General features: G+C 40.7%; 2 protein-coding genes and 1 non-coding gene across 5 annotated transcripts in view; 1 reads left to right on the top strand and 2 right to left on the bottom strand.

Annotated features, from left to right (window-relative positions):
* Positions 1-17,799, top strand: part of MATN2 (matrilin 2) — a 70,521-nt gene extending 52,722 nt beyond the window's left edge. The window contains exons 15-27 of one of the 3 annotated variants that reach the window (XM_075141400.1): positions 2,638-2,760; positions 2,855-2,977; positions 3,068-3,190; positions 3,363-3,485; positions 3,685-3,807; positions 3,949-4,071; positions 4,238-4,360; positions 6,485-6,898; positions 9,487-9,639; positions 13,722-13,793; positions 14,369-14,479; positions 14,726-14,821; positions 17,450-17,799. In XM_075141400.1, the coding sequence (XP_074997501.1) occupies positions 2,638-2,760; positions 2,855-2,977; positions 3,068-3,190; positions 3,363-3,485; positions 3,685-3,807; positions 3,949-4,071; positions 4,238-4,360; positions 6,485-6,898; positions 9,487-9,639; positions 13,722-13,793; positions 14,369-14,479; positions 14,726-14,821; positions 17,450-17,502 (1,760 nt within the window). In that variant the 3' untranslated portion in view covers positions 17,503-17,799. The remainder of the gene's footprint in view (positions 1-2,637; positions 2,761-2,854; positions 2,978-3,067; positions 3,191-3,362; positions 3,486-3,684; positions 3,808-3,948; positions 4,072-4,237; positions 4,361-6,484; positions 6,899-9,486; positions 9,640-13,721; positions 13,794-14,368; positions 14,480-14,725; positions 14,822-17,449) is intronic. The other 2 variants (XM_075141401.1, XM_075141402.1) reach the window with 2 other exon arrangements.
* A 1,563-nt stretch (positions 17,800-19,362) lies between these two features.
* Positions 19,363-23,493, bottom strand: RPL30 (ribosomal protein L30). The gene is made up of 5 exons (XM_075141403.1): positions 23,319-23,493; positions 23,180-23,230; positions 22,070-22,215; positions 20,780-20,910; positions 19,363-19,530 (listed from the first exon to the last, which is right to left on the bottom strand). The coding sequence occupies exons 2-5, from the start codon at positions 23,198-23,200 to the stop codon at positions 19,481-19,483; spliced, it is 348 nt and encodes a 115-aa protein (XP_074997504.1). The 5' UTR covers positions 23,201-23,230; positions 23,319-23,493; the 3' UTR covers positions 19,363-19,480.
* On the bottom strand, positions 19,770-19,904 carry LOC142079842 (small nucleolar RNA SNORA72). The gene has a single exon (XR_012672796.1). It is a non-coding gene; the product is annotated as a small nucleolar RNA SNORA72 (small nucleolar RNA).
* Positions 23,494-24,843: the final 1,350 nt, after the last annotated feature.

The following is a 24,843-nucleotide window of genomic DNA, read 5'->3' as shown; positions in this document are numbered from 1 at the left end:
ACAAAGTCTTCTAATAGGAGACACACCAGGGTCAAGGTAGAGGAACTATAACCCACGTAATTCTTATTTGAATCTACCTTTTTTTTTTAATCTTTTATCTTTTTTTTAATCTATCTTTTTTTATGACCAAAGATAGCGTTAGTCTGTGACCAAATATTCTGCTAGCATTTGTGTTCAGTTAGTTATCTACCATGATCATAAGCTGTTTAAGACTCTCAGTCACACAGGTGTCCCACATCCTGTAAGTACAGCCTTCATTCTTTGTTTCTAAATGTATAAGCTTAGTTCTGGCTATTTTAAAGTATGTATGATTTGCTGTTATCCAGCTTGCAGAAAGATTCATGTCTCCTTATATCAGCAGCTGCTCCAATTTTATTTGCCATTCTCTCAAAACTGGAGTAACCTACAAACTTTGCCAGTGATTATTCTGTATTTTCTTTTGGGTTGTTCATAAAAATGTTAAGTAGTAGAGGAGCAGGGCAAATTCTTAGAAAGAAAGCCACTTGATGTTCCCCCATTTACAATTTATTCTGAAGACCTCTCTAGCCAGTGTTAATCCATATAATGTTGATTCTGTAGTCTGTTTTCTTAATCATAATAAATACGAAGACTGCTGCCTTACTGAATGCTCCATTGTATGAACAGCATGAGCTTTATGAACCAGCCTCATAATCAATTAAAAAAGACATTTATTTAATTTTCCAGGATCTATTTTTCCATAACACCAAATTGATTGATATTAATTCTCTTTCTTTGATTTTACTCTGAATCAAGTTCCACATTATCTATTCCATTATTTTAATGCAGATCAATGGCAAGCTGTCAGGCTTACAATGAACTACTCATCCTTTCCAAACACTGGAACAATAGTATTTTTTCAGTGTGTGTGCATGCACTGGGGATGGAGACTGCTCAGTGTTTTCGGGCTTCCTCGGAGTTCTAGGAGTTACTGAAAAATAACACTAAGCATCCAAGATGTTCTTCAGCCAGCTCTTTTACAACTCTTCACTGCAAGTTATCTAGAGTTACTGATTTAAAAATGTGTGTGTTCAGTAGGCGCTGTGTGACCTACTTCTCAGCTGATGAAACTCTTCAACGATATCATCAGTAGCCTATTTCATAAGTTCAGATCTGAATACACTAAATATTTTTAACATTTCTGCATTGACTGGCAATTCTACCATTTCTATCTATTAATTAACAATACATTGTTAGAATGCTTTTTGTTCCTAATAGTCTTTAAATAACTTACTCTTAATATCCTTTATTTTGTTGGCCATGCACCCCCTTGTCCTTTATCTTATTATTTCAGTGTTTCCAAATTCCTAAGATTTTCATGTTCAGTAAATACTGTGAATGTTCCTTTCTTTCAATTATTATTAAAATCTTATAGCTGTTTTCAATTTCAATTTCTAAATGAGGTTGCTTTTTTAACTACTCTGGCATTCTTTTTAGATTATGGGACTACATTTTTGGGGGGTACCTAGTAAAATAACCTTAAATAGTGCAATCATTCACTTCTTTTATTATTTTTTTTATTTCCATCCCATCCCAAAATACTCTGGCTCATCTTTGCTTTGAGCTATGTAAAATTCATCCTTTTGAAATAACAGCCATGTCTGCTGCTGGTTTGTATTTGCTTTTGTTTATAAAAAACAAAGGTGTCTGAGTTGCACACAGCTGTGTATAAGCAGGTGCTAATTTTTACTTACATGATAATTTCTTCTTTATCTGCTATAATGGGATCTAGTTTAGATTGCCATGTCTTGAATGTAATGCTTGTAGAGTTAGAAGATTGTCCTCTGTAGTAGTTTTTGGAATTTTTGTATTGGCAGCATGAGACCTCCAGGTAATTTGGCTCAGATTGTTGTTCTTGTAAAAATATAAGTTTTTCTTCCCTACACATTAAACGTAAGTATTTTGCTGAAGAGTCAATCTGAACTTGGCTGTCAGTACTGTTCTACTTTCTATGTAAATGTAGTTCTCCATTAGCGATTGAGAGTATTTTCTTTTGTGTTACAGTGAAAAAGAAACAGGGAATGCTGAGAGATGGCTCCACTTCCTTCTGTACTTTCTCCCTATCTATCCTCCTTGAAGAGGTTTTAACCAACTGGTTTTAACATTGCAGTCATACAAATCCTCCCATCAATTTTCAGCAGTACCAGTTAGATTTCATTTATCCTCTTAAATGAGTAGTTCCTATTCTTCTGGGGTTTGTTTATGCAGACGCTTGGCATTGATGCAAGGATGTTAAAGAATTATTTTGCTTCATGTCCTGTGGTGTTTTGCTTAATTTTGTTTTTACCCGCATGAATTTGTGCTAAATGACTGTACTAAATTATTCCCTCCTTTCACTCTTACTGCTCTTAATGTAAAGTCCTCCTCCTTAATCTAGTCAGATTAATCCTAAAATGATTGTCAGTGGGAAGCCATCCAAACCATGAAATTCTTTCTGCTCAGATGGAAAAGAACTCATGCTCTATGTAAGCTAAGCTGTCTCATTTAACTAGCCAGAGATTTGCTTTCAGTTTGCAGGCTTCCATCTTTCTTTGCTCATGGGATTACCCCCACGGTCTTTGTAATTATAAAAAAAATTTAACTAGCAAACCACATTAAATATTATCTAACTATTCCCAGGCAAGGATATTTGCAAATCAGTCAACCATGGCTGTGAACATGCTTGTGTTAATGCTGGTGATTCATTTGTTTGTAAGTGTCGGGAGGGATTCCTGCTAAGAGAAGATGGAAAAACATGCAAAAGTAAGTAGTCTGATACTTATCAGCATACTTTTTATCTGCAGCTCATGCTTGTGTAGAAACGTATTAACCATCAAGAGCTGTCATCTGTTTTCAGATAAAGATCTTTGCAAATCAGTCAACCATGGCTGTGAACATGTTTGTGTTAATACTGATGATTTGTATATCTGCAAATGCCATGATGGGTTCCTACTGAGAGAAGATGGGAAAACCTGCAGAAGTAAGTAGCATGAGAACTTAATTTGATGAATTACACATATAATTGAGGCCTCTGCTGAGGTATGTTGACTACCAACTCTTCTGTTTGCAGACAAAGATGTTTGCAATTCAGTCAACCATGGTTGTGAACAAGTTTGTGTGAATACTGAAGATTCCTACATCTGCAAGTGTCGTGAAAAATTCATACTGAAGGAAGACGGAAAGACATGTAGATGTGAGTAGCCTGAGCTATAGAAATATGTTTTTATTTGAGGCTTTTAAGTGCTGTGGCTGTGAGTGTTTGCATATGCGTATGTTTGTGATTTCCAACTATTTGAGCTGGTCAATAAAAGATATTATCTCTCCCTAATGAAGCTCACCTCACAAACTCCATCCACTCTTTTCAGATAAAGATGTTTGCAACTCAGTTGACCATGGCTGTGAACATATTTGTGTTAATGCTGATGATTCCTATATCTGCAAGTGTCATGAGGACTTCATACTAAGGGAAGATGGGAAAACTTGTAGGAGTAAGTTGTTTAATCTTTGTTTTGTACTTCCTGATCTGTTAATGCAACACACTATGCAACGGTGTTATTTGTGTCTTTAATATAGAATCAACTTCATGGAAGTGAGCTCCTTCATGGAAGATTACTGCCATAATTTTTACATTTTGTGAAAGTTATTTACCTAGCTAACTGTGCTAAATATAATTTTCATTATTCCAAGGTAAAAATATCTGCAAAACAGTCAACCATGGTTGTGAACATGTCTGTGTTCCAACTGGCGATTCATACATGTGTCAGTGTGACAAGGGATTTATACTGAGGCGAGACAGGAAAACATGCAGGAGTGAGTAGCTGAAACTTTTATGGGGAATATGTTTTTTCAGTCATAAAAGAAATAACAGACTTAATTTCACTCAAAGCTTGTTCATGCCAGTTTTGCATTTGAGAAATGGTCTAATAAGGAAATTCTCTTAACAATTCTCAGATAAAGACCTGTGTAAATCCATTGACCATGGCTGTGAACATGTGTGCATTAATAATAACAATTCATACAGCTGTCAGTGCCATGAGGGTTTTGTTCTGCGACAAGATGGGAAAACATGTCGAAGTAAGTAACTCAATATGTCTGTCAGCCACTCTTCTCTGGCATTGCTACATAAACGAACAAAGATGTTATACTCCGTTGTCATACATTCTTCAAATATAATGTTTGGAGTCTTTGAATTTATAAATGTGTTAAACAGTATACATATAAATATTTCAATTTTTCCTAGATAAAGATGTCTGCAAATCAGTTGCCCATGGTTGTGAACATATTTGTGTTAATAATGACGATTCATACATCTGCAAATGCCAGGAGGGATATGTACTAAAAGAGGATCAGAAAACATGCAGAAGTAAGTACATTTTATTTAGAAAGCATTTGTTTCTTTGATTTCTAAAATTACTTGACCTCACTTCAAATGCCTCACTTCAAAAAATGCCTCACTTCAAAAATGATATAATATCTGAAAGCCCAAAGCGTCTGTGAGTGTGATGGAAAATGTCTTGAACAATTAACTTGATGCTCTCGTAAGCAAAAAAAACTAAAAAATTGGAACAGTTGTTTTGGTATAGCATCAAGTACGATAATAATTCTTTCCAAACATCAGGAAAAAAGCCAAAGTGAAATCTTATTATCAAGGAATGTGCACTTTAATCAGATTCATATACTGTGGAGCTTTTATCTTTATATACTCTGTTTTAAAATATCATTAATTCTATTTGCTTATCTTCTAACATGACATGGTTAGAGTATGACATGCATTTATCTCATCACCCCTTAATACTTGGAGGAGAAATTCTTCTACTGGAACTCAGTAAAAACATTTGTTCTGCAAAAATGTATGCCTTAGCTGGGGAGACTATTACCAAAAGAATGGTAACATGTTCATGGCTGATCTCAATCCTAACTAAAACCATTCACCATGAACCACTGCCCTATCTTGACTTATGCAATGATACTGAGGTGGTTCTGATATTCACGTTCATTGCATTTCCATTGCCTTAGTACATGTGACACATCTTTTCCTCAGATGACTGCAGAAAGGAATTCTTGGACAGCAGTTTTAAAATAGAGCTATTGTCTAAGAAGAAAAGCCCAAGCTTTAAAGCTGGAAATTCCTTATTCCTACACTGACTTGGTAACAGACATCTTCAGTAATTTCTGCAGTCGAAGTAATTTCTGCTGCACAATTCTCTCTTGTATAGTGCTTACAGCATTCTTATTATACAAACATCAGAGATGAGTGGAGGTCAAAGTTCCTTTGGTCCAGACTAAGATGCAATCTTACGTTTCTTAGTATGGCAAATTCTCCCTGGAAGCTACATTGATCAAACAGGAGCTGAGCATCTCTGCAGCCAGCCCCTTGCACAAAGTGCACTAGTCTATGCCTGCTGGAGGCAATTGCTTTCCAGAATAAAAAAAACACCTGGCAGAACCAGTCTGCAGCTTCAAAGACATTCTCCAGTCCCTAAATTCCCTAACCTTGTCATGGATGCACGGTGACTACAAACTGCTTTGATTTTTGCGAGTGGACTTGCCAAACTCCAAATTTGTCAGTCTCCTGACAAACTCCCAGAATGGTAAGCTTTAATGGGTAAACCAGAAAAGGTCAATTTCAACAATACATAAGCCTTCTAATTACAACATTGTTAGAGAGTTACAAGCAAAAAAGCTTATATAAACAATTCTGATCCATGTTTAGCAGCTAGGCACATTTCTAGCATTTACTCTCTCAGTTTTTTAGCTGTTTTTCTGCCACTAGAGGTTTAAGTTTGTGCTATAAAAACATGTGCATTGTCTGAATTTTGTCCCCAGACTTGAACCTCATCCTAAGCTCTAGGGCAGGCCACCTAACCCTTTTCTTCTCACTCAGCCTTCTCCAAGCTCTTTGGCTTTTGCCTCACTGTTCCCTGCCACTCTAAATATGACTCCTAGATTTTCACCTTATATACAAGTGTGGCTTCACTGACTCATTTCTTTGTACCACCTTTACCTTTTTGCTACTTCTGCAACAAAAATGCTGCTCCAATGATTCTCTTCCATGTCTTGCAGTGCTGGTCATCTACACAGATGTAAAGTTAGCATACTGGCCTATCCCTGGAAGAAAACAATGGCAACTCTGTCTCTATATCCTAGCCACATTCTTCAGTTATACAGTTCTCTCCACTTAACAGTTATTCTTAAAATTTGCCGATTGTTGTTGTATTTTTAAGAGTTGTAGTATTCTGCAAAGCAGTATGTCTCAGTAAGTATTCACTGTGATTATATTTTTGTTAAACTTTTGGTCATAGGTACAGTCTTAGCTTTTGATACAGTCTGTACCCAACATCTTTAAACACGCTGGCAAAGTTGGATGAGCCAGGAACAAGGTACTCTAGATGATCTCTCAGTTTATGCAGTCCCTGGGTATCTAGGTTCCTTTTTCAGCTTTGTGGAGTTTTTTCATGCTCTGAACACTCTGCTGCTTATTTCACAGCATGCACTGAAGGCCCAGTTGACCTGGTGTTTGTGATTGATGGATCAAAAAGCCTTGGAGAGGATAATTTTGAAATTGTAAAACAATTTGTCTCGGGAGTCTTAGATTCACTTGAGATTTCACCCAAAGCTGCTCGAGTTGGTTTGCTTCAGTATTCCACTGAAGTTCGCACAGAGTTTACGTTAAGGCAGTTCAGCTCAGCCAAAGACATGAAGAAAGCTGTATCGCAAATGAAATACATGGGACGAGGTTCCATGACAGGACTAGCTCTGAAGCAAATGTTTGAGAGAAGCTTCACAGAAACGGAAGGAGCAAGACCATTTTCAGCAAATGTGCCTCGAATCTCCATTGTGTTTACGGATGGACGAGCCCAAGATGAAGTCTCCGAGTGGGCTGCTAGAGCAAAGCGAAATGGTAAGTGGAGATGGTTTTGATTCATTCTAAAAGGCAAATATTGCTAGAAATAAGATGTGGTAATGGTAGGGATGTGCTATAATATGTGCTAATCAAGAGACCGTTTGCCATAGCAGTCTGGCTAGTACAGTGACCACTGTAGCAGAACATCGGGTGTTTGGTGTTCACAGGAGCCTTTGCTATGAGGCATGCATGTCATCCCTAGCGCAGGACGCATGATGAATATCTCACCACTGGAGTTCCATGCCATCCACAGTTAGTGGTACTACCCAACTGGCATGCCATGCAGTGCCCTGAACATATCCACTAAGGGTAGACATTTGATACAGAGATTTGGGAACACTGGGAGCTTCATCAAAAATTCTAAGAAAACAATAAAAAACAACACAACCTGACTTTTCAAAATACAGAAATCTATCCTCCTGAGAAATACTCTGGTAATAATTGTTTATGTTATATTTTTATTTACATATATTCTATATTTTTAACGAATTTTATAGTGCTGATGGTGTTCTGGAAAGAAGATGGATCCTCTTTACAAAAGGATATAGCTGTAGTGCTGTCTATATTTCTGTTTCTATGTGCCTCATCAGGTGATATGCTGAAATGTAACTGAAAATTGGTGATTTTTAATTTAGAATATGTCCGGGCAGAAATCCATCCTCTAGGACACCTGTACCACAAATCAGAAACTTTTCAGCTGTTTAGCAGAGTCAACTGAAAATTTTCAAAACTCTTCAAGAAAATAAAGGATCCCTTTTTTCTTTGCAAAACATTTTCTGTTTTATGAGAAACTACTTTAAGAACCATGGCTGATGGCCCACAACACAGAGAAAATACCCAGACTTTAGAAGATGCTGCACATCTTTTTTCTGTTCTTGTTTTATTGACTTGATATAGCAATCAAAACTTGATACATGATGAGTACAGTGTTAGTCAGGACTGATACCTCTCTGTAAGGAGAAAAGGGAAAAATGTCCAAGGATATGAGAAGAGCATGTGCTAAAAAGGGTGCCACTACAAGGAAATATAAACAAAGTGGTTTTTGAAATATTAAAAACAAAACCAAAGATTTATACGCTAACTAATGAGATCTGGGAAAGTACATGGAGGATTTATAGGACTGAAGAAAGAAAGAAGTACAAGCCAACCTTGCTTACTTGCTGAATGAAACCTCAGCTCCCAACTGCTTACACTGATACTTGTAATGCTACAAGCCAAATCCATCCCCTGTGTAATTGCAGCGTAGGCAATGTAGTAATGCTGAATATGAAATCGGCCTTGAATGCTTTATCACTGGTATCTCCAAGTCTTTAAAAAGTAACAGACCTCGGCATGACTGGTCCATTCATTAAATCGAGTCAGCTTCTGGTGAGTGTTTTACTTTCCTGGCTACACTGCAATGGTAGGCAGGTTCATGTCGAAAAGTAAGGAGGTGCTTACATTAAATGTTAGAGAGTTAGGAAATGCGTATTTTATGATGTTATCAGGCCCAGGATTCTTCAGCAAAAAGGTTAAAGTTGCAATTCAGTGAGTATGTAGCTGTTATTACCCCGTGATAATAAAGAAATATCAAACCTCCTCATCCTAAGTTTCACCTGAAACCAACCACTGAGAAGGCAGCTTCTTATAAAAGAGCTTGAAATACTATGAAGCGAATAGTTGTATTATGAATCACAAAATCAGTACTAATTGTGGACACTTTCTAAGCCAGAACTGATGTAAAGAGAAATGCTGTATCAGATCATATGTTCATGAGAATAAAAAAATAACTGCTGAAAAAGGGGATATTGATCACTATGTTTTGTATTCATTGCTTGTTTAAAATTTGTTCGGTGAGAGGGCTGTGAACCACTTCCTCCTTCCCTGCTTTCAGAGTGAAGAAAACTACAAATCCTCATTTACTTTCTCCCTAGCACCTCTGCTGGGGAAATGCTTGTTCCGAGCATCCCTCTTATAAGGCTTTTTCTCTCCTAGCCCCACAAATCATTTCTTTTCCCCTGTTGTTACTCTCTTAGGTCTGGGTACCTTTGCAGTGCCTCCCAGCCCAGTAGTGTCCCTTAGAGTGCAAGAATCTAGTCTCAATACGCTCTGAGGATTTCAATGAAACACTAAGTATTTACATTTTTCTTAAAAAATTACTGCCATCTTTCAGGATTCTGCCCCGTTTGCTAATATATAACAGGTCTTCCCATCAACCCAGTAATTAGCTTTATTGCACGTACACAGACACACACGAACCAGGAACTTTCAGTGCAACTGTGAGGCTGGCTTGTGTGATTCTCTTGGATGTTTTGCAGTACTCTTTCTGGGTTTATTTACTATCAGTAGTGGCCAGGCAACTGTCATCTCCAACTTAAAAACTATCTGATAAATTACAGCAAAGCAGTGAGTTTCTACACATCTCTCAATAACTAAAGCCTATTAAGCCTGTTCAAACCAATTTTGAAGTTACACAGCATATACATTTCTTGTGCTCTCCCTTTCTCTCTCTCCAAAATGACTCATGCTCATATTTTCCTTTCATGGAAGAACAAGGGTTTAGAACTCCTGATGTAATAATTATGTGCAATTTCTTTTGAATCTAGGTATAATTATCTATGCCATTGGAATAGGAAAAGCAATTGAGGAAGAACTGCTGGAAATTGCTTCTGAGCCATCATATAAACATCTGTTCTATGCTGAGGATTTCACGGCTATGGAGGACATAAGTGAAGCGCTAAGAGCCCAAATCTGTGAAGGTAACAGTATTCCACTTTCATTGAGATAGAAGAGGAATGAATGCTTATAGATTTTTTGCAGGTCTAAAAGGACACCTAGTGTCATAGTATAGGTCATATATCATTGGTGTCAGACATGGCAAGGCGTAAGTCACTCACGGTGATTTTTCTGCCCTTTAATGTGTGAGGAATATGTACCCTTAATCTATCACCAGGTAAAGGTATATAATAATTGTCTTTTCTTTATTTTCATAAAGGTTGCATAAAATCTACACTTCTGTGCCCAGAAGAATCAATTGCTCCCTCCCATTTCTTTTTCTACAGTTAAGTCAGCCATGCACTGAACCCCACCCCGCCAAAGAAGCACGATCTACTTCATTAGGAATGTGGGAAGATAATCAGGGATTTGTAATGTCTTAATGAGAATAAAAAATTACTTTTAAGACCAGTGGCAAAAACCTAAACCGCAGCAGAACAAATCATCAAGAGCTGTTGCGCGTTTTTATAGAAGACTAAAAATAGTTCACTGAACATACATTCACAGCTACAAAGAGTGGATCTCAGTTATGCATAAGCTCCAAGTTTTGCTCCACAAATGTGGAAGGTTTGTTCCAGAAAGCACCCTTCCTCACTCTGGCACAAATAGCCTCTATATAAACATTCCCAGCTGAAGTTTTGCAAGGGCAAGGGGGAATGTAAGCTGGGACGAAAGCTGTTCAGCTAGAGAGAGGACAGCATGTCTCTCCCACTCACAGATTCCCAGGACTTGGTATTATTTGTACATTCAAATTGGTACCTGAAGCAAAATTCAGAAACGTGACTGTGAATAATATTAGTCATAGCACTAGAATTGTGCAAGATCATTTAATTTTCACTAGCTTTTATTTGGTTGTTTTTCTTGGAATTAAATGCAAACAGGTTTTATTTTCTTCTTTAATGTTACTGTGTAAAATTAGCTGGCAAACAGCAGTGCATTTCTTCCTCATACAGATGTCAAGGAAGAATCTGAAAAAAAGAATCTCAGAATGTTTCCTAGCTTGTATTCTTTGTGTTTCTCTCTGTCCTACGAAGTCCTAGTTCCATCTTTCTGAAATACAAAATACTATGATAACATGAAACCAAGTCCATTCAATTAACCTTCTTATTAGGCAGATAATCTGCTCATGACAACACATCATCTTAAAAGCTTGGGAGACACCAAAGCCAAAACTATCTGGCAACTGGTATAATAATTCTCACTCATTAGCAAACCCCAGAGCTCGGTGATGGAACTGCATCCTTCAGGTACCCATAGCGGTGTTTAGCAACTACGATTTTCTTTTTTTTTTTTAAAACTACATTACTCACCATATGAAAAATAAGTAAATGCTGCCCCTTTGTGGCAGTTTCTAGACTACACCTCTAGTGACTGAGCAGAGCTGGTGCCTCTCAGCTTCTGTCCTCCTCCTCTCGCCGACAGGCAATGCCTCACATCTGTGACCTGAGGACTGACCCAGCCTTGTTTTTCTGGACACTCCAGGACTATCTATTGCTCATCAACTCACTCCACCAGAAATTCTGCCTCCAAGCCTGTCACACAAGCTGAAAGTTCATTTTTTTCGCCCTCTGTTTTGTTTACAGCCTAAATTTTTTCCCTCCTTTTCAACAGCAGTAATTTCATTTTTACTCCAGCCTTGGTCCTTAGCTGAGAACTTCTGAGGCTCCACCCTGTGAGGGCAATGGGAGACCCTCTGAACCTCATGGACTCCACTGACAAAGCCTCTCATCCCCAGTCCCAGCTGTGGATGGGCTGCACGTTTCCAAGTAAAGCAGAAGCCCTCCAAGTCTCTTTTGGGGTAACACTTTCTCCTTTTATTCTGCAAGAAAGCATCAGCCTTGTAGAATAGCTGCTGATTACTATTATTCTTGATGACTAGTAGTAAAAAAAAAAAAAAAAAGGTTTTCTCTTTTGCCTCTTATTAAGAGGAATTCAGACGGAAGGTTCCCCTTCATTGCCTTGGTTAATGTTCATTTCTCATCTGACTGGAAGCACTAACAAGGCTATGTCATACATAATACGCACTTATCATGATTGTCTCTTCACCCCTGTTCTGAGCATCTGCATTATGGGAGCCTTTAGTTACATGGTCACATACTATTTTTGTCACAAGACCCCAGCCCTGATCAGATTACAGTACTCAGCAGCCTGCTGATTAACATGTTCTCCTTCCAAATTGAGGATCGTTATCACTGCTGCAAATAGTTAGCCCTGCTTTTGAAGACACACTTTTTTTGAAAACACTTTCTCACAGGCTTTTCCTAACAAAATACTTAGGTTTTGTTACAAAACAGAACACTAAAAATAAACACCCAACTTTAGCATTGTTCCCCAACAAATTTGAATATTTATGTTCACTGCACTGACTTCACCAAGGGACTCGGGGTTAGCAGCCTCCGTCGCTACTTGTCTGATTATTCACAGCTTTACATAGGTGATGAGATCAGAAATCTTTGGGCCCCAACCAGTTTCTGAAGCCTGAAGAGGAGTTTCTGAAATGCCCAATTCCCGTCCTAAACTGGAGACCCTCTGCCACACTTCTACCAGTGTATCTATCAGTCTTCTTTCCTGTCCCATACATCTGAATCCTAATTACTTATCTATACCAGCCCAGTGTCCAAAGCTCAAACTGTTCAAGTCAGTTCCTCTGCCCTTCCTAGACAGCTTCCTCATTAGCCTACAGCTCTTAAACTACTTCTAGAGCAAGTAATTACCCAGGGTCAAATACTCAAGGTTCATCTTAGCTGTTTCTTCCCTCCTACATTGGAAATCTCACCATCCTTGTTCCCAGTTGATCATTCTTCTGCTAGACTCCTCACCCAGTTTGTTTCATTCCTTACCTCGTGATCTCACCCACACCTCTCTGCCCTGAACTCTTCTCCAAAATCTGTGTTCCTTCCACCAGCTGGTTCCCACGCAGACTTTTTAATATATATAAATGTTGTAGTTCTGCTCACTGAACTCTCATCATCTTACTCAACCACTCATCTCTGTTCATTCCCTGTTCCTCATGCTCAGTCATTCCAGCCCCCACCCACAGGGTCTCATCTCCTTCCCAGTGCAACTTAGTACAGCTGCATATTATTGTGCATCTGTCAAAATTCACTAGACCAACAGAGATCCCAATAGCTGTAACAAACCTGTGGGGCCCAGAAGCATCTTCCATCACCTTTTACCTCCACGCATTCACTTTCAGTGAAGGAACTCTGGGTATATTTGCAGGGAGGGAGTCCCAGATGCTCCATCCACTCCCCTGGCACAGTTGATCAAGTCGTGCAGTTGTTAAATGTATGTTGTTCAGCTCATCTGGGCCATTAAGGGCTCCACAGTTAATTGAAGGTGAAGCATTTATTTTCTAGAAAAGAAACCGTTCTTAAGGAACCAAAGCTGCCTCTACATTACCCTCTTGCGGCAAGAAAGGGGTAGTGCACAGAATGACTCGAGGTGGTGATACCCACACATAAAATAGGTCTCCATTTCTCTCCAGACCCCTTTGACTAAAAAGATCGGTATGTCGAGTCTGAAATAAATTCCTACATTTTAAAGGCTGTGCTTCATGAATTAGAAACTTCTATTTTTGCTTAGAACTGTAGTGCATCAAATGAACTCTACTGCACCCTTCTCACCTAAACGCTCCCAACTCCCTGTCAATGTTTCCCATTATAAAGGAGAAAGTTGAAGGAGAGTAAGAAATTTCTTCCTTCCCCAAGCAGTTTTTATTCTTATTCAGTTCACCCCAAAGGACTGATGGATGACATTGAAACATGCAAGAATTTTCATTAAAGGACACAAAGTAAGTTGCAGATTGCTTCACTACTATTAATCTATTTGTAAAGCACTTCTGGTTTTGGAAGAGTTCCTCTGATAGTCTGAGTTGAAGGGTGAGTCCTGGAGTTTCCATCAACACTGGACCTCTTCTAAACTGCACAGGTATGAGGCATTCTCCATGTGTTATGAGAGACAAACACCGAGTTACTGGTAAGAAACATCTCCGTTTCTAGGGAATGTGAACATTTTTATTGTTCCTTCTGTGATCTCATTTCCTTTGGCAATTTCTTTCTACCAGCCTTGAAAGAGTCAGCTCACCAGCAGGATCCATCACCTGGGAGGCTTCGTAAGACTGGTGCACAGCCTTCAGGTTGGCTGTTTTAACTCAGTGTCCTGCTGTCTCCCCACATCATTGCTAAGTTGCCTCTTCATGCCGCCTTCTGTAGAGAACCCTAACAATTCACCTATGAGAAAATTGTTCATCCCATTCCCCTTCCTACCCCCCTCCAAGCCATCCTCCTTTCTGCAATTCAAATCTGCTTTGTACAAAAAGTTTGAGATTCACTGTAACAAACGCATGGCTGCATGCTTCTTACACCATCCAAATGAATTACTTCATGGGGAAACTTGTATTTCAACACTGTGCTTGGTATTTTAAAGCATGTTCAGCTTTCAATCACTTCTGTTTCTCACAGGAACCTTCACAACTCCCTTTCAGTTCTGCAACCCACAACCAACTTAAATCATGTATACAGTAAATACAGCCTAACAGCTCGGTTCCTTCACATCTTTGTATCCCTAGTCCTCTCCATGAATGATCCTCACTGCAATCAGTGAGATTACTCACTAATTAAGGAGAACTCAGTGCATGTGAGTAGAAAAAAAAATACTGTATAATTAAGTGAAGTGGGTTTGATTTTTAGACTTTTGGGGGGTTTCCTGCAGGACCTGAATCAACCACAATAGCCATCACAGATGTCATTGCCTGTCCCAATCTTGCAGTACACCACAAGTATCTTTTTGAAGACAGTCACACTCACTCAACAAGAACAACAGGTAATCCAGGTTACCTTTGTTTAGACTAATCCAGACTGCTCTTTGAATATATAGGCCTAAGTGTTGTGTCTTATTTTCCAGTATTTACAAAACCTGCCCCAGAGCATTCCTTTGGATGTTGACTTGTTCTGAGAGTAGGAAGCTATATTAAACCTGCTCTGCATTTTTAAGTCCTTGTCATTTCCTCCTCCATCCCATTTGATTTATTCAGCGTTTAGCCTATGCTTGACTGTTTCTGTTTTTCAGCAAAAGCTTCAAAAGATAAAGACCAGTGCAAATGTGAAAACCTTGTGACATTCCAGAACTATGCAACCAATGAAGTAAGAAAACTCACCCAGCGATATATCCTTTCAGAATAATTGTTTCTTACATATAAGACAAGGGGGGCAGGTTAAAAGAAACGATAATTATAATGTATCAAGTCTAAGCTGTCTCCATAGTTCAAATCAATCTACTGTAAAGAAAAACAACTACTTAATAGATAATGTTAACCTCCAAGAAGCAAGGCTTTTAAGACTTGAAATCTCCCTCTCCTTCATAGAAGGGACCAAAATATTAATAAGCATCTTAACTTTTAATAATCCCTAACAGTAAAGACCTTCAAGGACAACAAAGAAATGACTAGTCAAATTCAAGACTGACGCTCTTTGCTTTGGGTTATTTCTTCAGATGGTATCGAAATAACATTTACTGGCTACAGGAATCAGAATACAGGAGATGTTTCCCTTCTGAACTGCTTGGTGAAGCACCCGATGCAGTGAGTAATTTAAAACAATACTCCAAATAAAGAGGAATTCAGAGGACTGATTAACTTTGCATAAACAAATATGCAGATAAAAATTACCTAAGTGCAGTCCGATAGCTCTCCCCCCTGCCCCGTTAGTCTGTCTTCTCAAGGGAGCTGTTAGTACAGTAGCCTTTACACTATCTGTAACATCCACCAGATCTCTCAGGAGAGAACAGCAGCAAGTTGGCAATACAACTTCTGCAATATTTTGCATCATGCAGTATTTATGCAGCAAATTGCTGTATTTTCTTCATGAAAATTAGGCTTCTGCCTAATCAAGTAAATAGTAAGAAGACATCACATCTTCTGTTTAAGTTTTGTAACTGCGTGCAAGATCAATAAGCACTTATTTTCTGCACAGAAGAGTGCAGTGATACCAACAGCTCATAACTGTGTGCTTCCTAGACAAGAACAGCTTCAGACTGAGGAATCTGTGGAGTTAACAGTCTGTCCAGACTCAGGCTAACAGAGCCCTCAGTGGTCGTGACAGCAGGCAAGACCACAGAGGGCTCTGTTAACCTGATGCAAAATACTCCTACCATTTCAGACCTTACTTCCAGCCATTCTGTGTAACTGCAGCAGCCAGCCTCTCTCTCTCTCTCTCTCTCTCTCTCTCACCTTCCCAAGTGAATCCTTCAGCAGTTCGCTCGAGGAATCATGTTCTGATCACTTGGTTAATTTCAAATTACTCCATGCAAAGTAGAATTACTTCATAAAGGGGGAGAAAGCCATCACATAAGCTAGGTGCTTCAAATGCTCATCAACATTTATACTTCTCTAAAGGGACTTCTCCGGAGTCCCAAAATGACTTTGGAGAAAAATCTCCAGGTTATTTCCCACATCCTTAAGAGCATTATCCAGACGACCACTCCTTCCCCCTTCAGCAAAAGCCTTAGCCTCTTTACTGTAATCTCCTGCAGCTGGGCTATGAGGAACTCTGATCTTACTCAGAATCAAAGAAAAGAGAGCTTAGCAACATGTGCTTTTTTGCTTTACAATTTAAGCAGGCAACCCTGTGATTTTTAGAGTCTCAGAAGGACTCAAGGTGATGAAAAAGCTACTGACACTGAGCTGGAGACCTATGCATTTTGATAGGAACAGTGCCAAGCACTTTCCCAGAGCACTGTGCAACCACTGCTTTGAACAGAGTAAGAACCATCCAGTTTCCTCTCCATCACAAACATAATTTCTCTGCCTTGTCTGAAGAGCAGCTCAGATACTGAGTAATATACTAGATCTTGATAACTGCCGAAGACTCTGCTGGCCAGTCCCCATTCCAGGGATCTGGGGAGAGGGAGAACTGGCTACAAGACTAGCTCCAGTTACAGAATATAAATATAGAGGGACCAGTCCAAACTGTCGATTTGTATCCGACTACGTTTAACTTTTTCCATCAGTAGATGAATGCAGTTTCTAGTGCTTTAACTTTGCCACTGTAAACACCTGAGAAACATTAATGTTGTATAGAAAGCAGCTCAAATGATGCTAGCATGCATATAGTAATCCCTTCTGCACGACAGGCAGTTGAGGAATTACCAAACATAAACCTGATGTATGGGCACGCTAGTCCCCACAGAAGCAGCACTCCCACTCTTGCTCCACTGCTTTGCATTGCTACAGCTTCTTACTTTCAGTGGAGCCAGCGCTAGATCCCATGGAGCTTGTGCTCTACTCCCTATCTGTCTCGAAACCACTGCCTTTGTAAAAACAATACCCTACACTACACCACCACAGGGCAGGAATGTAAGATCATCAGCAGACATTCATACTGCAGTCATGGAGCTACGTACAGTTTTATAATCTACTGTTAGCTTGTAGTTTTCCATGTGGTTAAATGAAACATTTTTTAAACAGCATTAACTAGGATAAATACTTAGCTTCCCTTTAAAACAGAGGAAAATGGCCAATTTTCAGAACAACCAGCCTTTTTAAATAAGCTGCAGTCTGAACTCCATGTTGAGGTATGCCTGTTAATGCACAGGGCTTCACACAGCTTTCTCAAGTCAGCTGATCAAAGCAGCATAAGAAAATACAGGGGAGTATTGTATCAGAAACTACTGGGAGTCAAAGAGGGTAACAGGAGAAACAAGAGCAAGTTTATGGACCACAGCAATCAGACAGCTGACACTGTTTTTCTATTAATGCATGCTGTCAGTAGCTCTCTTTCCTTAACTTTTGTCTACTGGAAGAAATGACGAAGAGAATGGAAGACTTGGAAAACAGGCTAAAATACTGATCAAAATTTGAAGTGTATACTACACTGTATATTTATACATACAAACTTGTCAAAGCTATTTTCTTAAAGTGGTTCAAAGTAAAATAACAAATCCTTGTGTCTGAAGTTGAAAAGAATATTTTGGATTCCTGCATCTATATACTATGTGTTCTGTCTTGCATTCATTGCAGATAAGAAAAGTTGAAAATTTTATATATATATAAACGATTCAGTAACTAGCAAAAAGTCTAATTAAGCAGAACTAAAAAACTGAAATAAGCTATGCAAAACAATAAAATGCTGTTATTTTTTGAAGTGAAACCTCCATCTTTTGAAGTACTTCTAGGGTATGAATTCATTTGGCTTGCTTTTCTGTATTTCCCTCTTCCACTCACTCTGCTAGTATTTTAAGCACCCTATCTGTGTGGATATATATAGTTCTATATATACATACATATATAAAAACAGAACAAGTGGGACAGCATTCACAGCAATTAGGTTTCGCTTATATTCTTCCAACAAGAGTAGACTACTGAAATCACTTGGAAGTGAAAACAGGAATTTATACATTTGTGTTGAAACTGTGATGAAAGTAAATGAGCAAAGTGGGAAGTCTGCTGGATTATCAGGGTATCACAATCCAAAGTTTCCAGTCCTGTTTCTCTTACCGCATCCAGACCATGTAACTTCTCCCTGCTGTTCCTTGGTCAGCATTCAGTGATAACTTTCCTGAATGCAACTAGTATTTTAGTTATGAAACCATTCTTTGGGCAGTACAACTAGCTGCACGCCTGTTTGTCAAACAAAGACACAAATGAAAACAGCAAATTGCTTCCAGCCATTCTGGCCAACTGAAGTGCCTTGAAGTTTTATTCCTTCCCCTTGGCAGCAACTGTACTCTTCTGCTAGCTTTACTTTCACACTAACAGCAGTATCTTGAAGTGATCCAAATCTGGGGTTTAATAGGTAGAGACCCCAGCATTTCCTCCTTTGCTTTGACACACGTTGGTTTGGTTTGCCTCTTTACTATCTCCAAATGGAAATTCACAACTTCATCCACTCTACACCAGAAAACAAAAGTAGCTGCAGCAAAACTAGGTTAAGTGATCTCAGATAAGCTAATGAATCTGCATGGATACATAACAGCAAGCTTTAAGGTACCTTGTGCTTTGGCATGCTGTGGCAAACAGAACACAAGTTCTGCAAGGATACCAGTACATACCGATTTTCATTAGGTCCTTCTTTTACAGCATGTCAGCAAAGGACTGGCACCTCAGTTAATAATCACTAGTAATAAGGAACATCCTACAGTCATGGTCTCGCACAAAACAGGCACAAATCTGTTACCAAATCTGATACCAATGCTCTCAGCAATAGTGACTTGAGAACATCAACTCATCTGTCTCTAACATAACATCTTCAAAAAACTAAAAAAAAAGGACTAATTTAAAATCAGCTTTGAAGAGTTAATTGGTATCTTATTGAAAGTGTGATGTTATACATCATGTCTAGCGGCTATTGCATTTGCCACCTGACAGGTATGTATTCTCTTGGAATGAAAAGACAAAGGGGATAATTTGCATTAGTACTTTGTGATTGACTTGGTAAAAATAGTGTGAATTTTTTTAGTCTAAGTAAACTTTTTTGGGTCCCCCACCAACATCCCAAATTTGCTACTGTACCTCACATTACAACCTGGTTTCGCATTAGCACTCGAAAACCAAAAACCTAAGGAAGCCCTAGTCTGTTGGGATTTGACACCATACTTGCCATGATCAAGTCTTACTCCACTTACCTCTCAAGATCCACAACTTCTACAGAAAGGAACAGGCAAGTTTTGTCCTGTGAAGGTTATTTCTAACAAAACAGGAAACACAGCAGTGGTAATGAATCTCCATTTATATAGTTTGTTCCCTAAAACCGGCAAAGGTATAATACAAGTTTTTCTTAAAACACATCTGTAACCAGTTTTATTGTAGAAATAACATCTTTACAGCATTTACTTCTCACTGGTTTGTTCTGGCATGCTTCTAATGATGTCAGAGTCACCTGTAAAACAAAAATATATTGTTACAAGAGGACCCACAGAAAGATGTGTTTCCAGGAATAAGCCAAAAAGTTAAAAAAAAAAAAACCCCAATACACTGCTTCCACAAATAGAAAAAACTTAAAAGCAATAGAAAGACAGTCTGTTTAGGAAAAAAGCAAGTAATTTTGATGGCTTGATAAAAAAATACTTACAACAGTATTTTGCTAATCCGTACACAATATTTTTACAATAATTATGTACCTGTCACTAGCATTTACAAAGCCAGTACTAGAGCAACAATCTAGTCCTGGAGGACACAATGCATAGTTTTAATATAGCGAATGTCTAGCCTCTCCTGATCACGAAAACATCAGGACAGCGAGAATATTCGCATCATGTTACATAGCAATAAGATTTATTTGCAGTTCCTTAGCTTAGAGTTAGCCCCCCACACACCCTAAATCAAACCTAAAAATAACATTTTGAAAATTAAGTTTACAGTTACAATTTGAATACAAGCAAGCTAAATAAAGTTTTCTGAAGAAACAGCAAATTCAAACCGATGTCAGTTGGGGAACATTTGGTGGAAGTTATTACAGAAATCATTAAATCCATGTGTATGCATCTTGGTCAACAAACAGAACAAAAGATTGATTCTTCTCTTAGAAGATTTTGGAAAGAGGCGGAGAAGTCACCTAATTAGCAGTCTGTATGAGGAACTTGAGCAACTCTCTGGCACAAAGAGTGCTACCAAACCATGGTAACTACACACAGATTTACAGTTTTAAAATAAAACATTTAATATAATTTTCAAGCCTGGATTAGTATCCACCTGCATATAGATTATTTTTGTATATATTGTTCTGGGAAGCAGGACAACTCATATTCCTTTTTCTTAGATTAAGAACAAACAAGGTTGATGTAAACAGCATGCTGCACAAGCCCTATTCTAGCTGATGGGCTCAGAAACATATACCATAAAGTTGCTTCCCAGCCACTGAAACCTCATTACAGACCGACAGGTAGACAAACCACACGCTCACAGGGTTTAGCAGTAAAAGAAGCTATGTGCAAACATAAGCAGCCGTAATTTCAGGTTCTAAGAACCTAGGACTCACAAAAGAACAGGATCTTGGTCAGAGGAAATTATAGGACAGCAAAGTATGTCATCACCCCTGCACACTACTTGCTCAGTGCTGCTACTCATAGGTGAACAGAGGAACCACTGATACATACCCATTTGGTCACGATACTGCAAAAGAGACATACCTGGGTCAATGATAGCCAGCGTGCACACTCTGTAGTATTTTCCGCATGCTGTGCCCAATTCAATGTTGTTGCCGCTATAATGATGGACACCAGTCTTGGCAAGCATAGCGTAGTACTCGATCTCCGATTTTCTGAAATTCAAGAACTAGGTGTTACAGTACTCACGAGCAATTCTAATTGACTGTAATACGATGAGAGCAGCTTTGACTCCAATCACACTTAAACCTTACACAGTTTTCCTTCCCACCCAGAAAAACACATCTGTTCCTTGCCAGCCAACATCACTACTGTGCTGTGGCTCAGGAACCCTTATCCAGAAGTATGCTGAAAGTATGTAACAGCAAACCCACTTTTGGAATGCAAATCCTTGAGGTCACTCCTACATATGCTCATTTCTACAGGAAAGAAGGGGATTCAGGACTTTAAGCCTTCCGAAAGGTTGTAGGAGCTAAGCCAAAGTGCATGAACAATGACCATTATTAATGCTGATACCCAACAGCCAGATGCTGAACAGAGATCTGACTGCCACTAGCTGTGAAAGAAACTGTATTTTCCTTTAAAAAAAAAAAAGAAAAGAAAAGAAAAGAGTCAATCTATATTCCCTTCTCTTCTGACTTCCACCAGGAGATTCTGGTGGTCAATATTGTTCCTCAAGCACTTTTGGGATCCCTACTAACATGTTGCCTACTCTAACAGTCCTGCCATTTCTGAAGCATCTAATTTTGGTTTTCTGCATTTACAGTTTCCTGAATCTGTCAATGTCCCTTGAAGACAAAAAGGACTCAGAAATTCAACACGGAAAATGTCAGGAAGTTAGTAAAGATTTCATTCTCAAAAAAGCAATTTCACTGGCCAGGAACCTAAATTTATAACTAATTTGGACAGCAAATTTTGTGTGCTTCAAATATTTTAAATCGGTGTCAATTACTAGTTTTCCTACCTGTAAAATTATTTTCCAATATACTACTTTGAAAAAAACACAGGAATTAAGCCCTATTATACTTGTAATGAATGCTATCACGGTGGGAAAAACTTACAGTATCTTTGCTGCTGCAAACTCTTTGAATTAGAGAGCTAGAAAAATGTTGGGAGGCATTTCAACACATCCAGATCTGAAATCATTATACACCAAACAACCCGTAACTTTTATTTCATAGCACTCTGGAATATGCCAGCAAAGTATTCTGCATTAAAATTCACTGTAGCGATTACCATGAAGTACATGCTGTATTTGTACAAAGAACCTGTCTTAAGTTTTAAAGAGAACTGTTTTTTCATACATCTGCTTACCTCAAAGCAGGACAGTTGTTGGCTAGGATGACCAACTTGGCTTTGCCCTGTCGAATCATCTTCAGAGTCTGTTTGTATCCTAGCACATATTTACCACTTTTCATAACCAGCTGAAGTCTAGAGTTTATGGACTCTAGCGACTTTTTCTAAAAAAGGTGTAGAAAAGCATTATTGTATGTTACTTTACATTTTGCAAAATAGCGGAGAACGTAAGAAAATGAAGACATTCCAAATACAAGCAATTTTTTAATAATTTCCCTATGATTTGCAACACGGAATAAAAAAGCCAGTCCACCACATGAATATGAGAAAGGTTGTGTATGAGAGGGTTGCTGATACTGTGTTTTCCCAACATCATAAAAAATATCTCTTACCCACGTATCTTACAACAGGAAAATACATCTTAAAGCATTGTTGCTGTTATCTAGCTGCTGATCAGTAACGTCCGGGTGTATTTGACAGGCCTTTATTATAAAGTGCAGCTAGTCAAGTCCAAGTAAATACTACTTCTGCCTTGCAAATGTAAGCCAGGTCTGGAATATGTCTCTTCCCAGGGCACATACTAATAGCGTTATATTGGTCAGCAGAAACAAGTAATCACATGCAATATGAGCTGACACTCCAACAGGAAAGCATGGTGCTCATGACAACAGTTAAGCGCATTTGCAAGGACGAACACCCACCTAACAGAAAACCCACGCTTGCCAGAGTCGCTCTAAGAGAAAGGCAAGAACATGGCAGGAAAGACAAAAGCTGAGCTCCACCCGCACCAGGAACTCACCACCAGCCCCCCCTTCCTCCAGCTAGCACAGGGCCCTATAAGCAGCCCGGGATAATGCACAGGAGGAAACTGAGGACGGAGAAGGCGGTGGGAGGCGACCGCAGCCTGTGCAAGAAGGGCACGGCCCGAGCTCCGAGGGCCGCAACAGGCGCCTGCGGCTGTGCCCAGGGCCCACCGCCGCCGCCGGTCCCCGCCCCAGACCATGCCGGGGTCCACGCTGCCTCACCGTAGCGCGACCCGCCCCCCGAAGCCCCGTCCCACGCAGCGCCCGCCGCTGGCGGAGGCCGAGCCGCCGCCACGTGAAGCCGGCGCGGCCCGCTCCCACTCACCGTCTTCTTCGCGGCCACCATGTTGCTGCCTCACGTGGGGTCGGGCGGTAACTGGAACACAGGGGTGAACGGGGGAGGGGTTAGCACCCGGCAGCGGCCCCCGCGCCCGCCCGCGCCGCCCCGGCCGAGCCCCACTCACCGGAGACGCGCCGCCAAGATGGCCGGGCAGCCAGAAAGGAGCGAGCTCCCACAAGGCATCTCGGATCCCCGCGCCGCAGCTCTCGCGAGAACCGTGCGCGGCCTCCCCGCCCCTCCCTCCAGCTGCCAACGCGCCTGCGCCCGACTGGCAGCGGCCGGCCCGGGCGGGAGGAGGCGGCGGAGGGCCGCCAGTAGGGGCGGGGCCTGGCTAAGCGCGGGGCGGGGCCAGGGAGCCGTGCTGCGGCGGCGCGGCGCCGCGCCTCAGCGGGGGGGGGGCCGCGTCGCCATCCGCCTCCTCCCGCCCTCCGCTTGCCCAGGCGCACGGCCCCAGGTTTCACAGAGGGGTTTAAATGCCCTTTCTGCCGTCACGGCCTTTCGGGAGACTTCAGGCGCTGATCAAAGAAGCCCCTTGCAGGGAGAGCCGCAGGGGCCTGAGCCTCCCGTCGCCTGTGGGCACTGTCACTTCTGCCACAGGGCTGACGCGGAACATTGCGGTATGGAGGAAATAAATCGCCTCGGCACCACAAGCCACTGGAGCAGTCAACACGCGTGCTGGTCTGACTCCACTCTCCCAGCTGCCAGCGCTGAGCACGCTGGCTTTCTGTGAAGCAGCGGTGCCTTCGTTTCGCCAGGCCCGTCTGCCTGCCCCTGATTCTGCACTGCGGCCGTAAATAAACTGTCCCGGTGAGGTGCAGCCCCGCGCTGAGCAAACACCTGGATTTCAGGCATTAAGCGTGCCACTGAGCTTGGGGATAGCTCTGGGCCTGAGGCTGCCGGCGTCGGCAGGGTCAGGTTTGGGCGCCGTTAGTAAAGCTCCTGGGCTTGCTGGGGGGGGTGGCGGTTCTCTCCCACCTGGCTGTGCGGTGGCCTTGGCCCGTGCGAGAGCAGCTCGGTCCTCTGCTGTGCTGGAGTCGTGGTGCAGGGAAACCTCCCCCGTGGGCTCTGGAAACCATCAACTTGAAAATTAGCTTGCTGACCACACGCTAGCTATGAACATGGCTATGACATGAGGTTCTCAGTTTCAGGCTAAGAACAGTTGTGGTCAATCCCACGGTGGTGTCCGGCCCAGGACAGACACCCCGGGTTGGTGCAGGGAGGAGCAGCGAGCACCAGTTCAGCTGGCACCCAGAATGTGGGTGCTCAAGGTGTGAGTTTGGGGGGTTCCACTGTGACACCCTCCCAGGAGGAGGTCCGGGGGTCCACCCACAGGACAGCAAGTCTGCTGCTGGTATGACTTCATGCTCTTAGCATACACTGCACCAGAAAGGCACCCAGCATATACATTTTCTTATGAAATTACAAAGCTAGCATAAAAGCTTTTCTAGACTTGCCTGGGTTAGTGCAAGCATGGGAGAGCATTGTGCTTGTTGACTTTAGGAAGCCTGATGCCTTTGACGATATGGGGTATGTAGCAACAAACTAAAAAGCCAAGCCAAAACATGTTGTATTCAGTTATTCCAGTATGCTTACATTAACAGAGCTCATTTCAAATAAGGGAAATAATTTATAGCAATATACTGTTATGC

This window comes from Calonectris borealis, chromosome 2 (genome assembly GCF_964195595.1).
Source record: "Calonectris borealis chromosome 2, bCalBor7.hap1.2, whole genome shotgun sequence".
Classification (NCBI taxonomy): domain Eukaryota; kingdom Metazoa; phylum Chordata; class Aves; order Procellariiformes; family Procellariidae; genus Calonectris; species Calonectris borealis.
Note: the sequence above shows the minus strand (reverse complement) of the source record. Positions and strands in the feature narration are given on the sequence as shown.

Excerpts from the sequence above, each read along its gene's own strand:
- RPL30 (XM_075141403.1), bottom strand. The coding sequence starts at position 23,200 with ATGGTGGCCGCGAAGAAGACG. Across the intron at positions 22,216-23,179 it reads TGGTGGCCGCGAAGAAGACG|AAAAAGTCGCTAGAGTCCAT; the intron begins GTGAGTGGGAGC and ends CACCTTTTTTAG. Across the intron at positions 19,531-20,779 it reads GCTGGCTATCATTGACCCAG|GTGACTCTGACATCATTAGA; the intron begins GTATGTCTCTTT and ends TTTGTTTTACAG.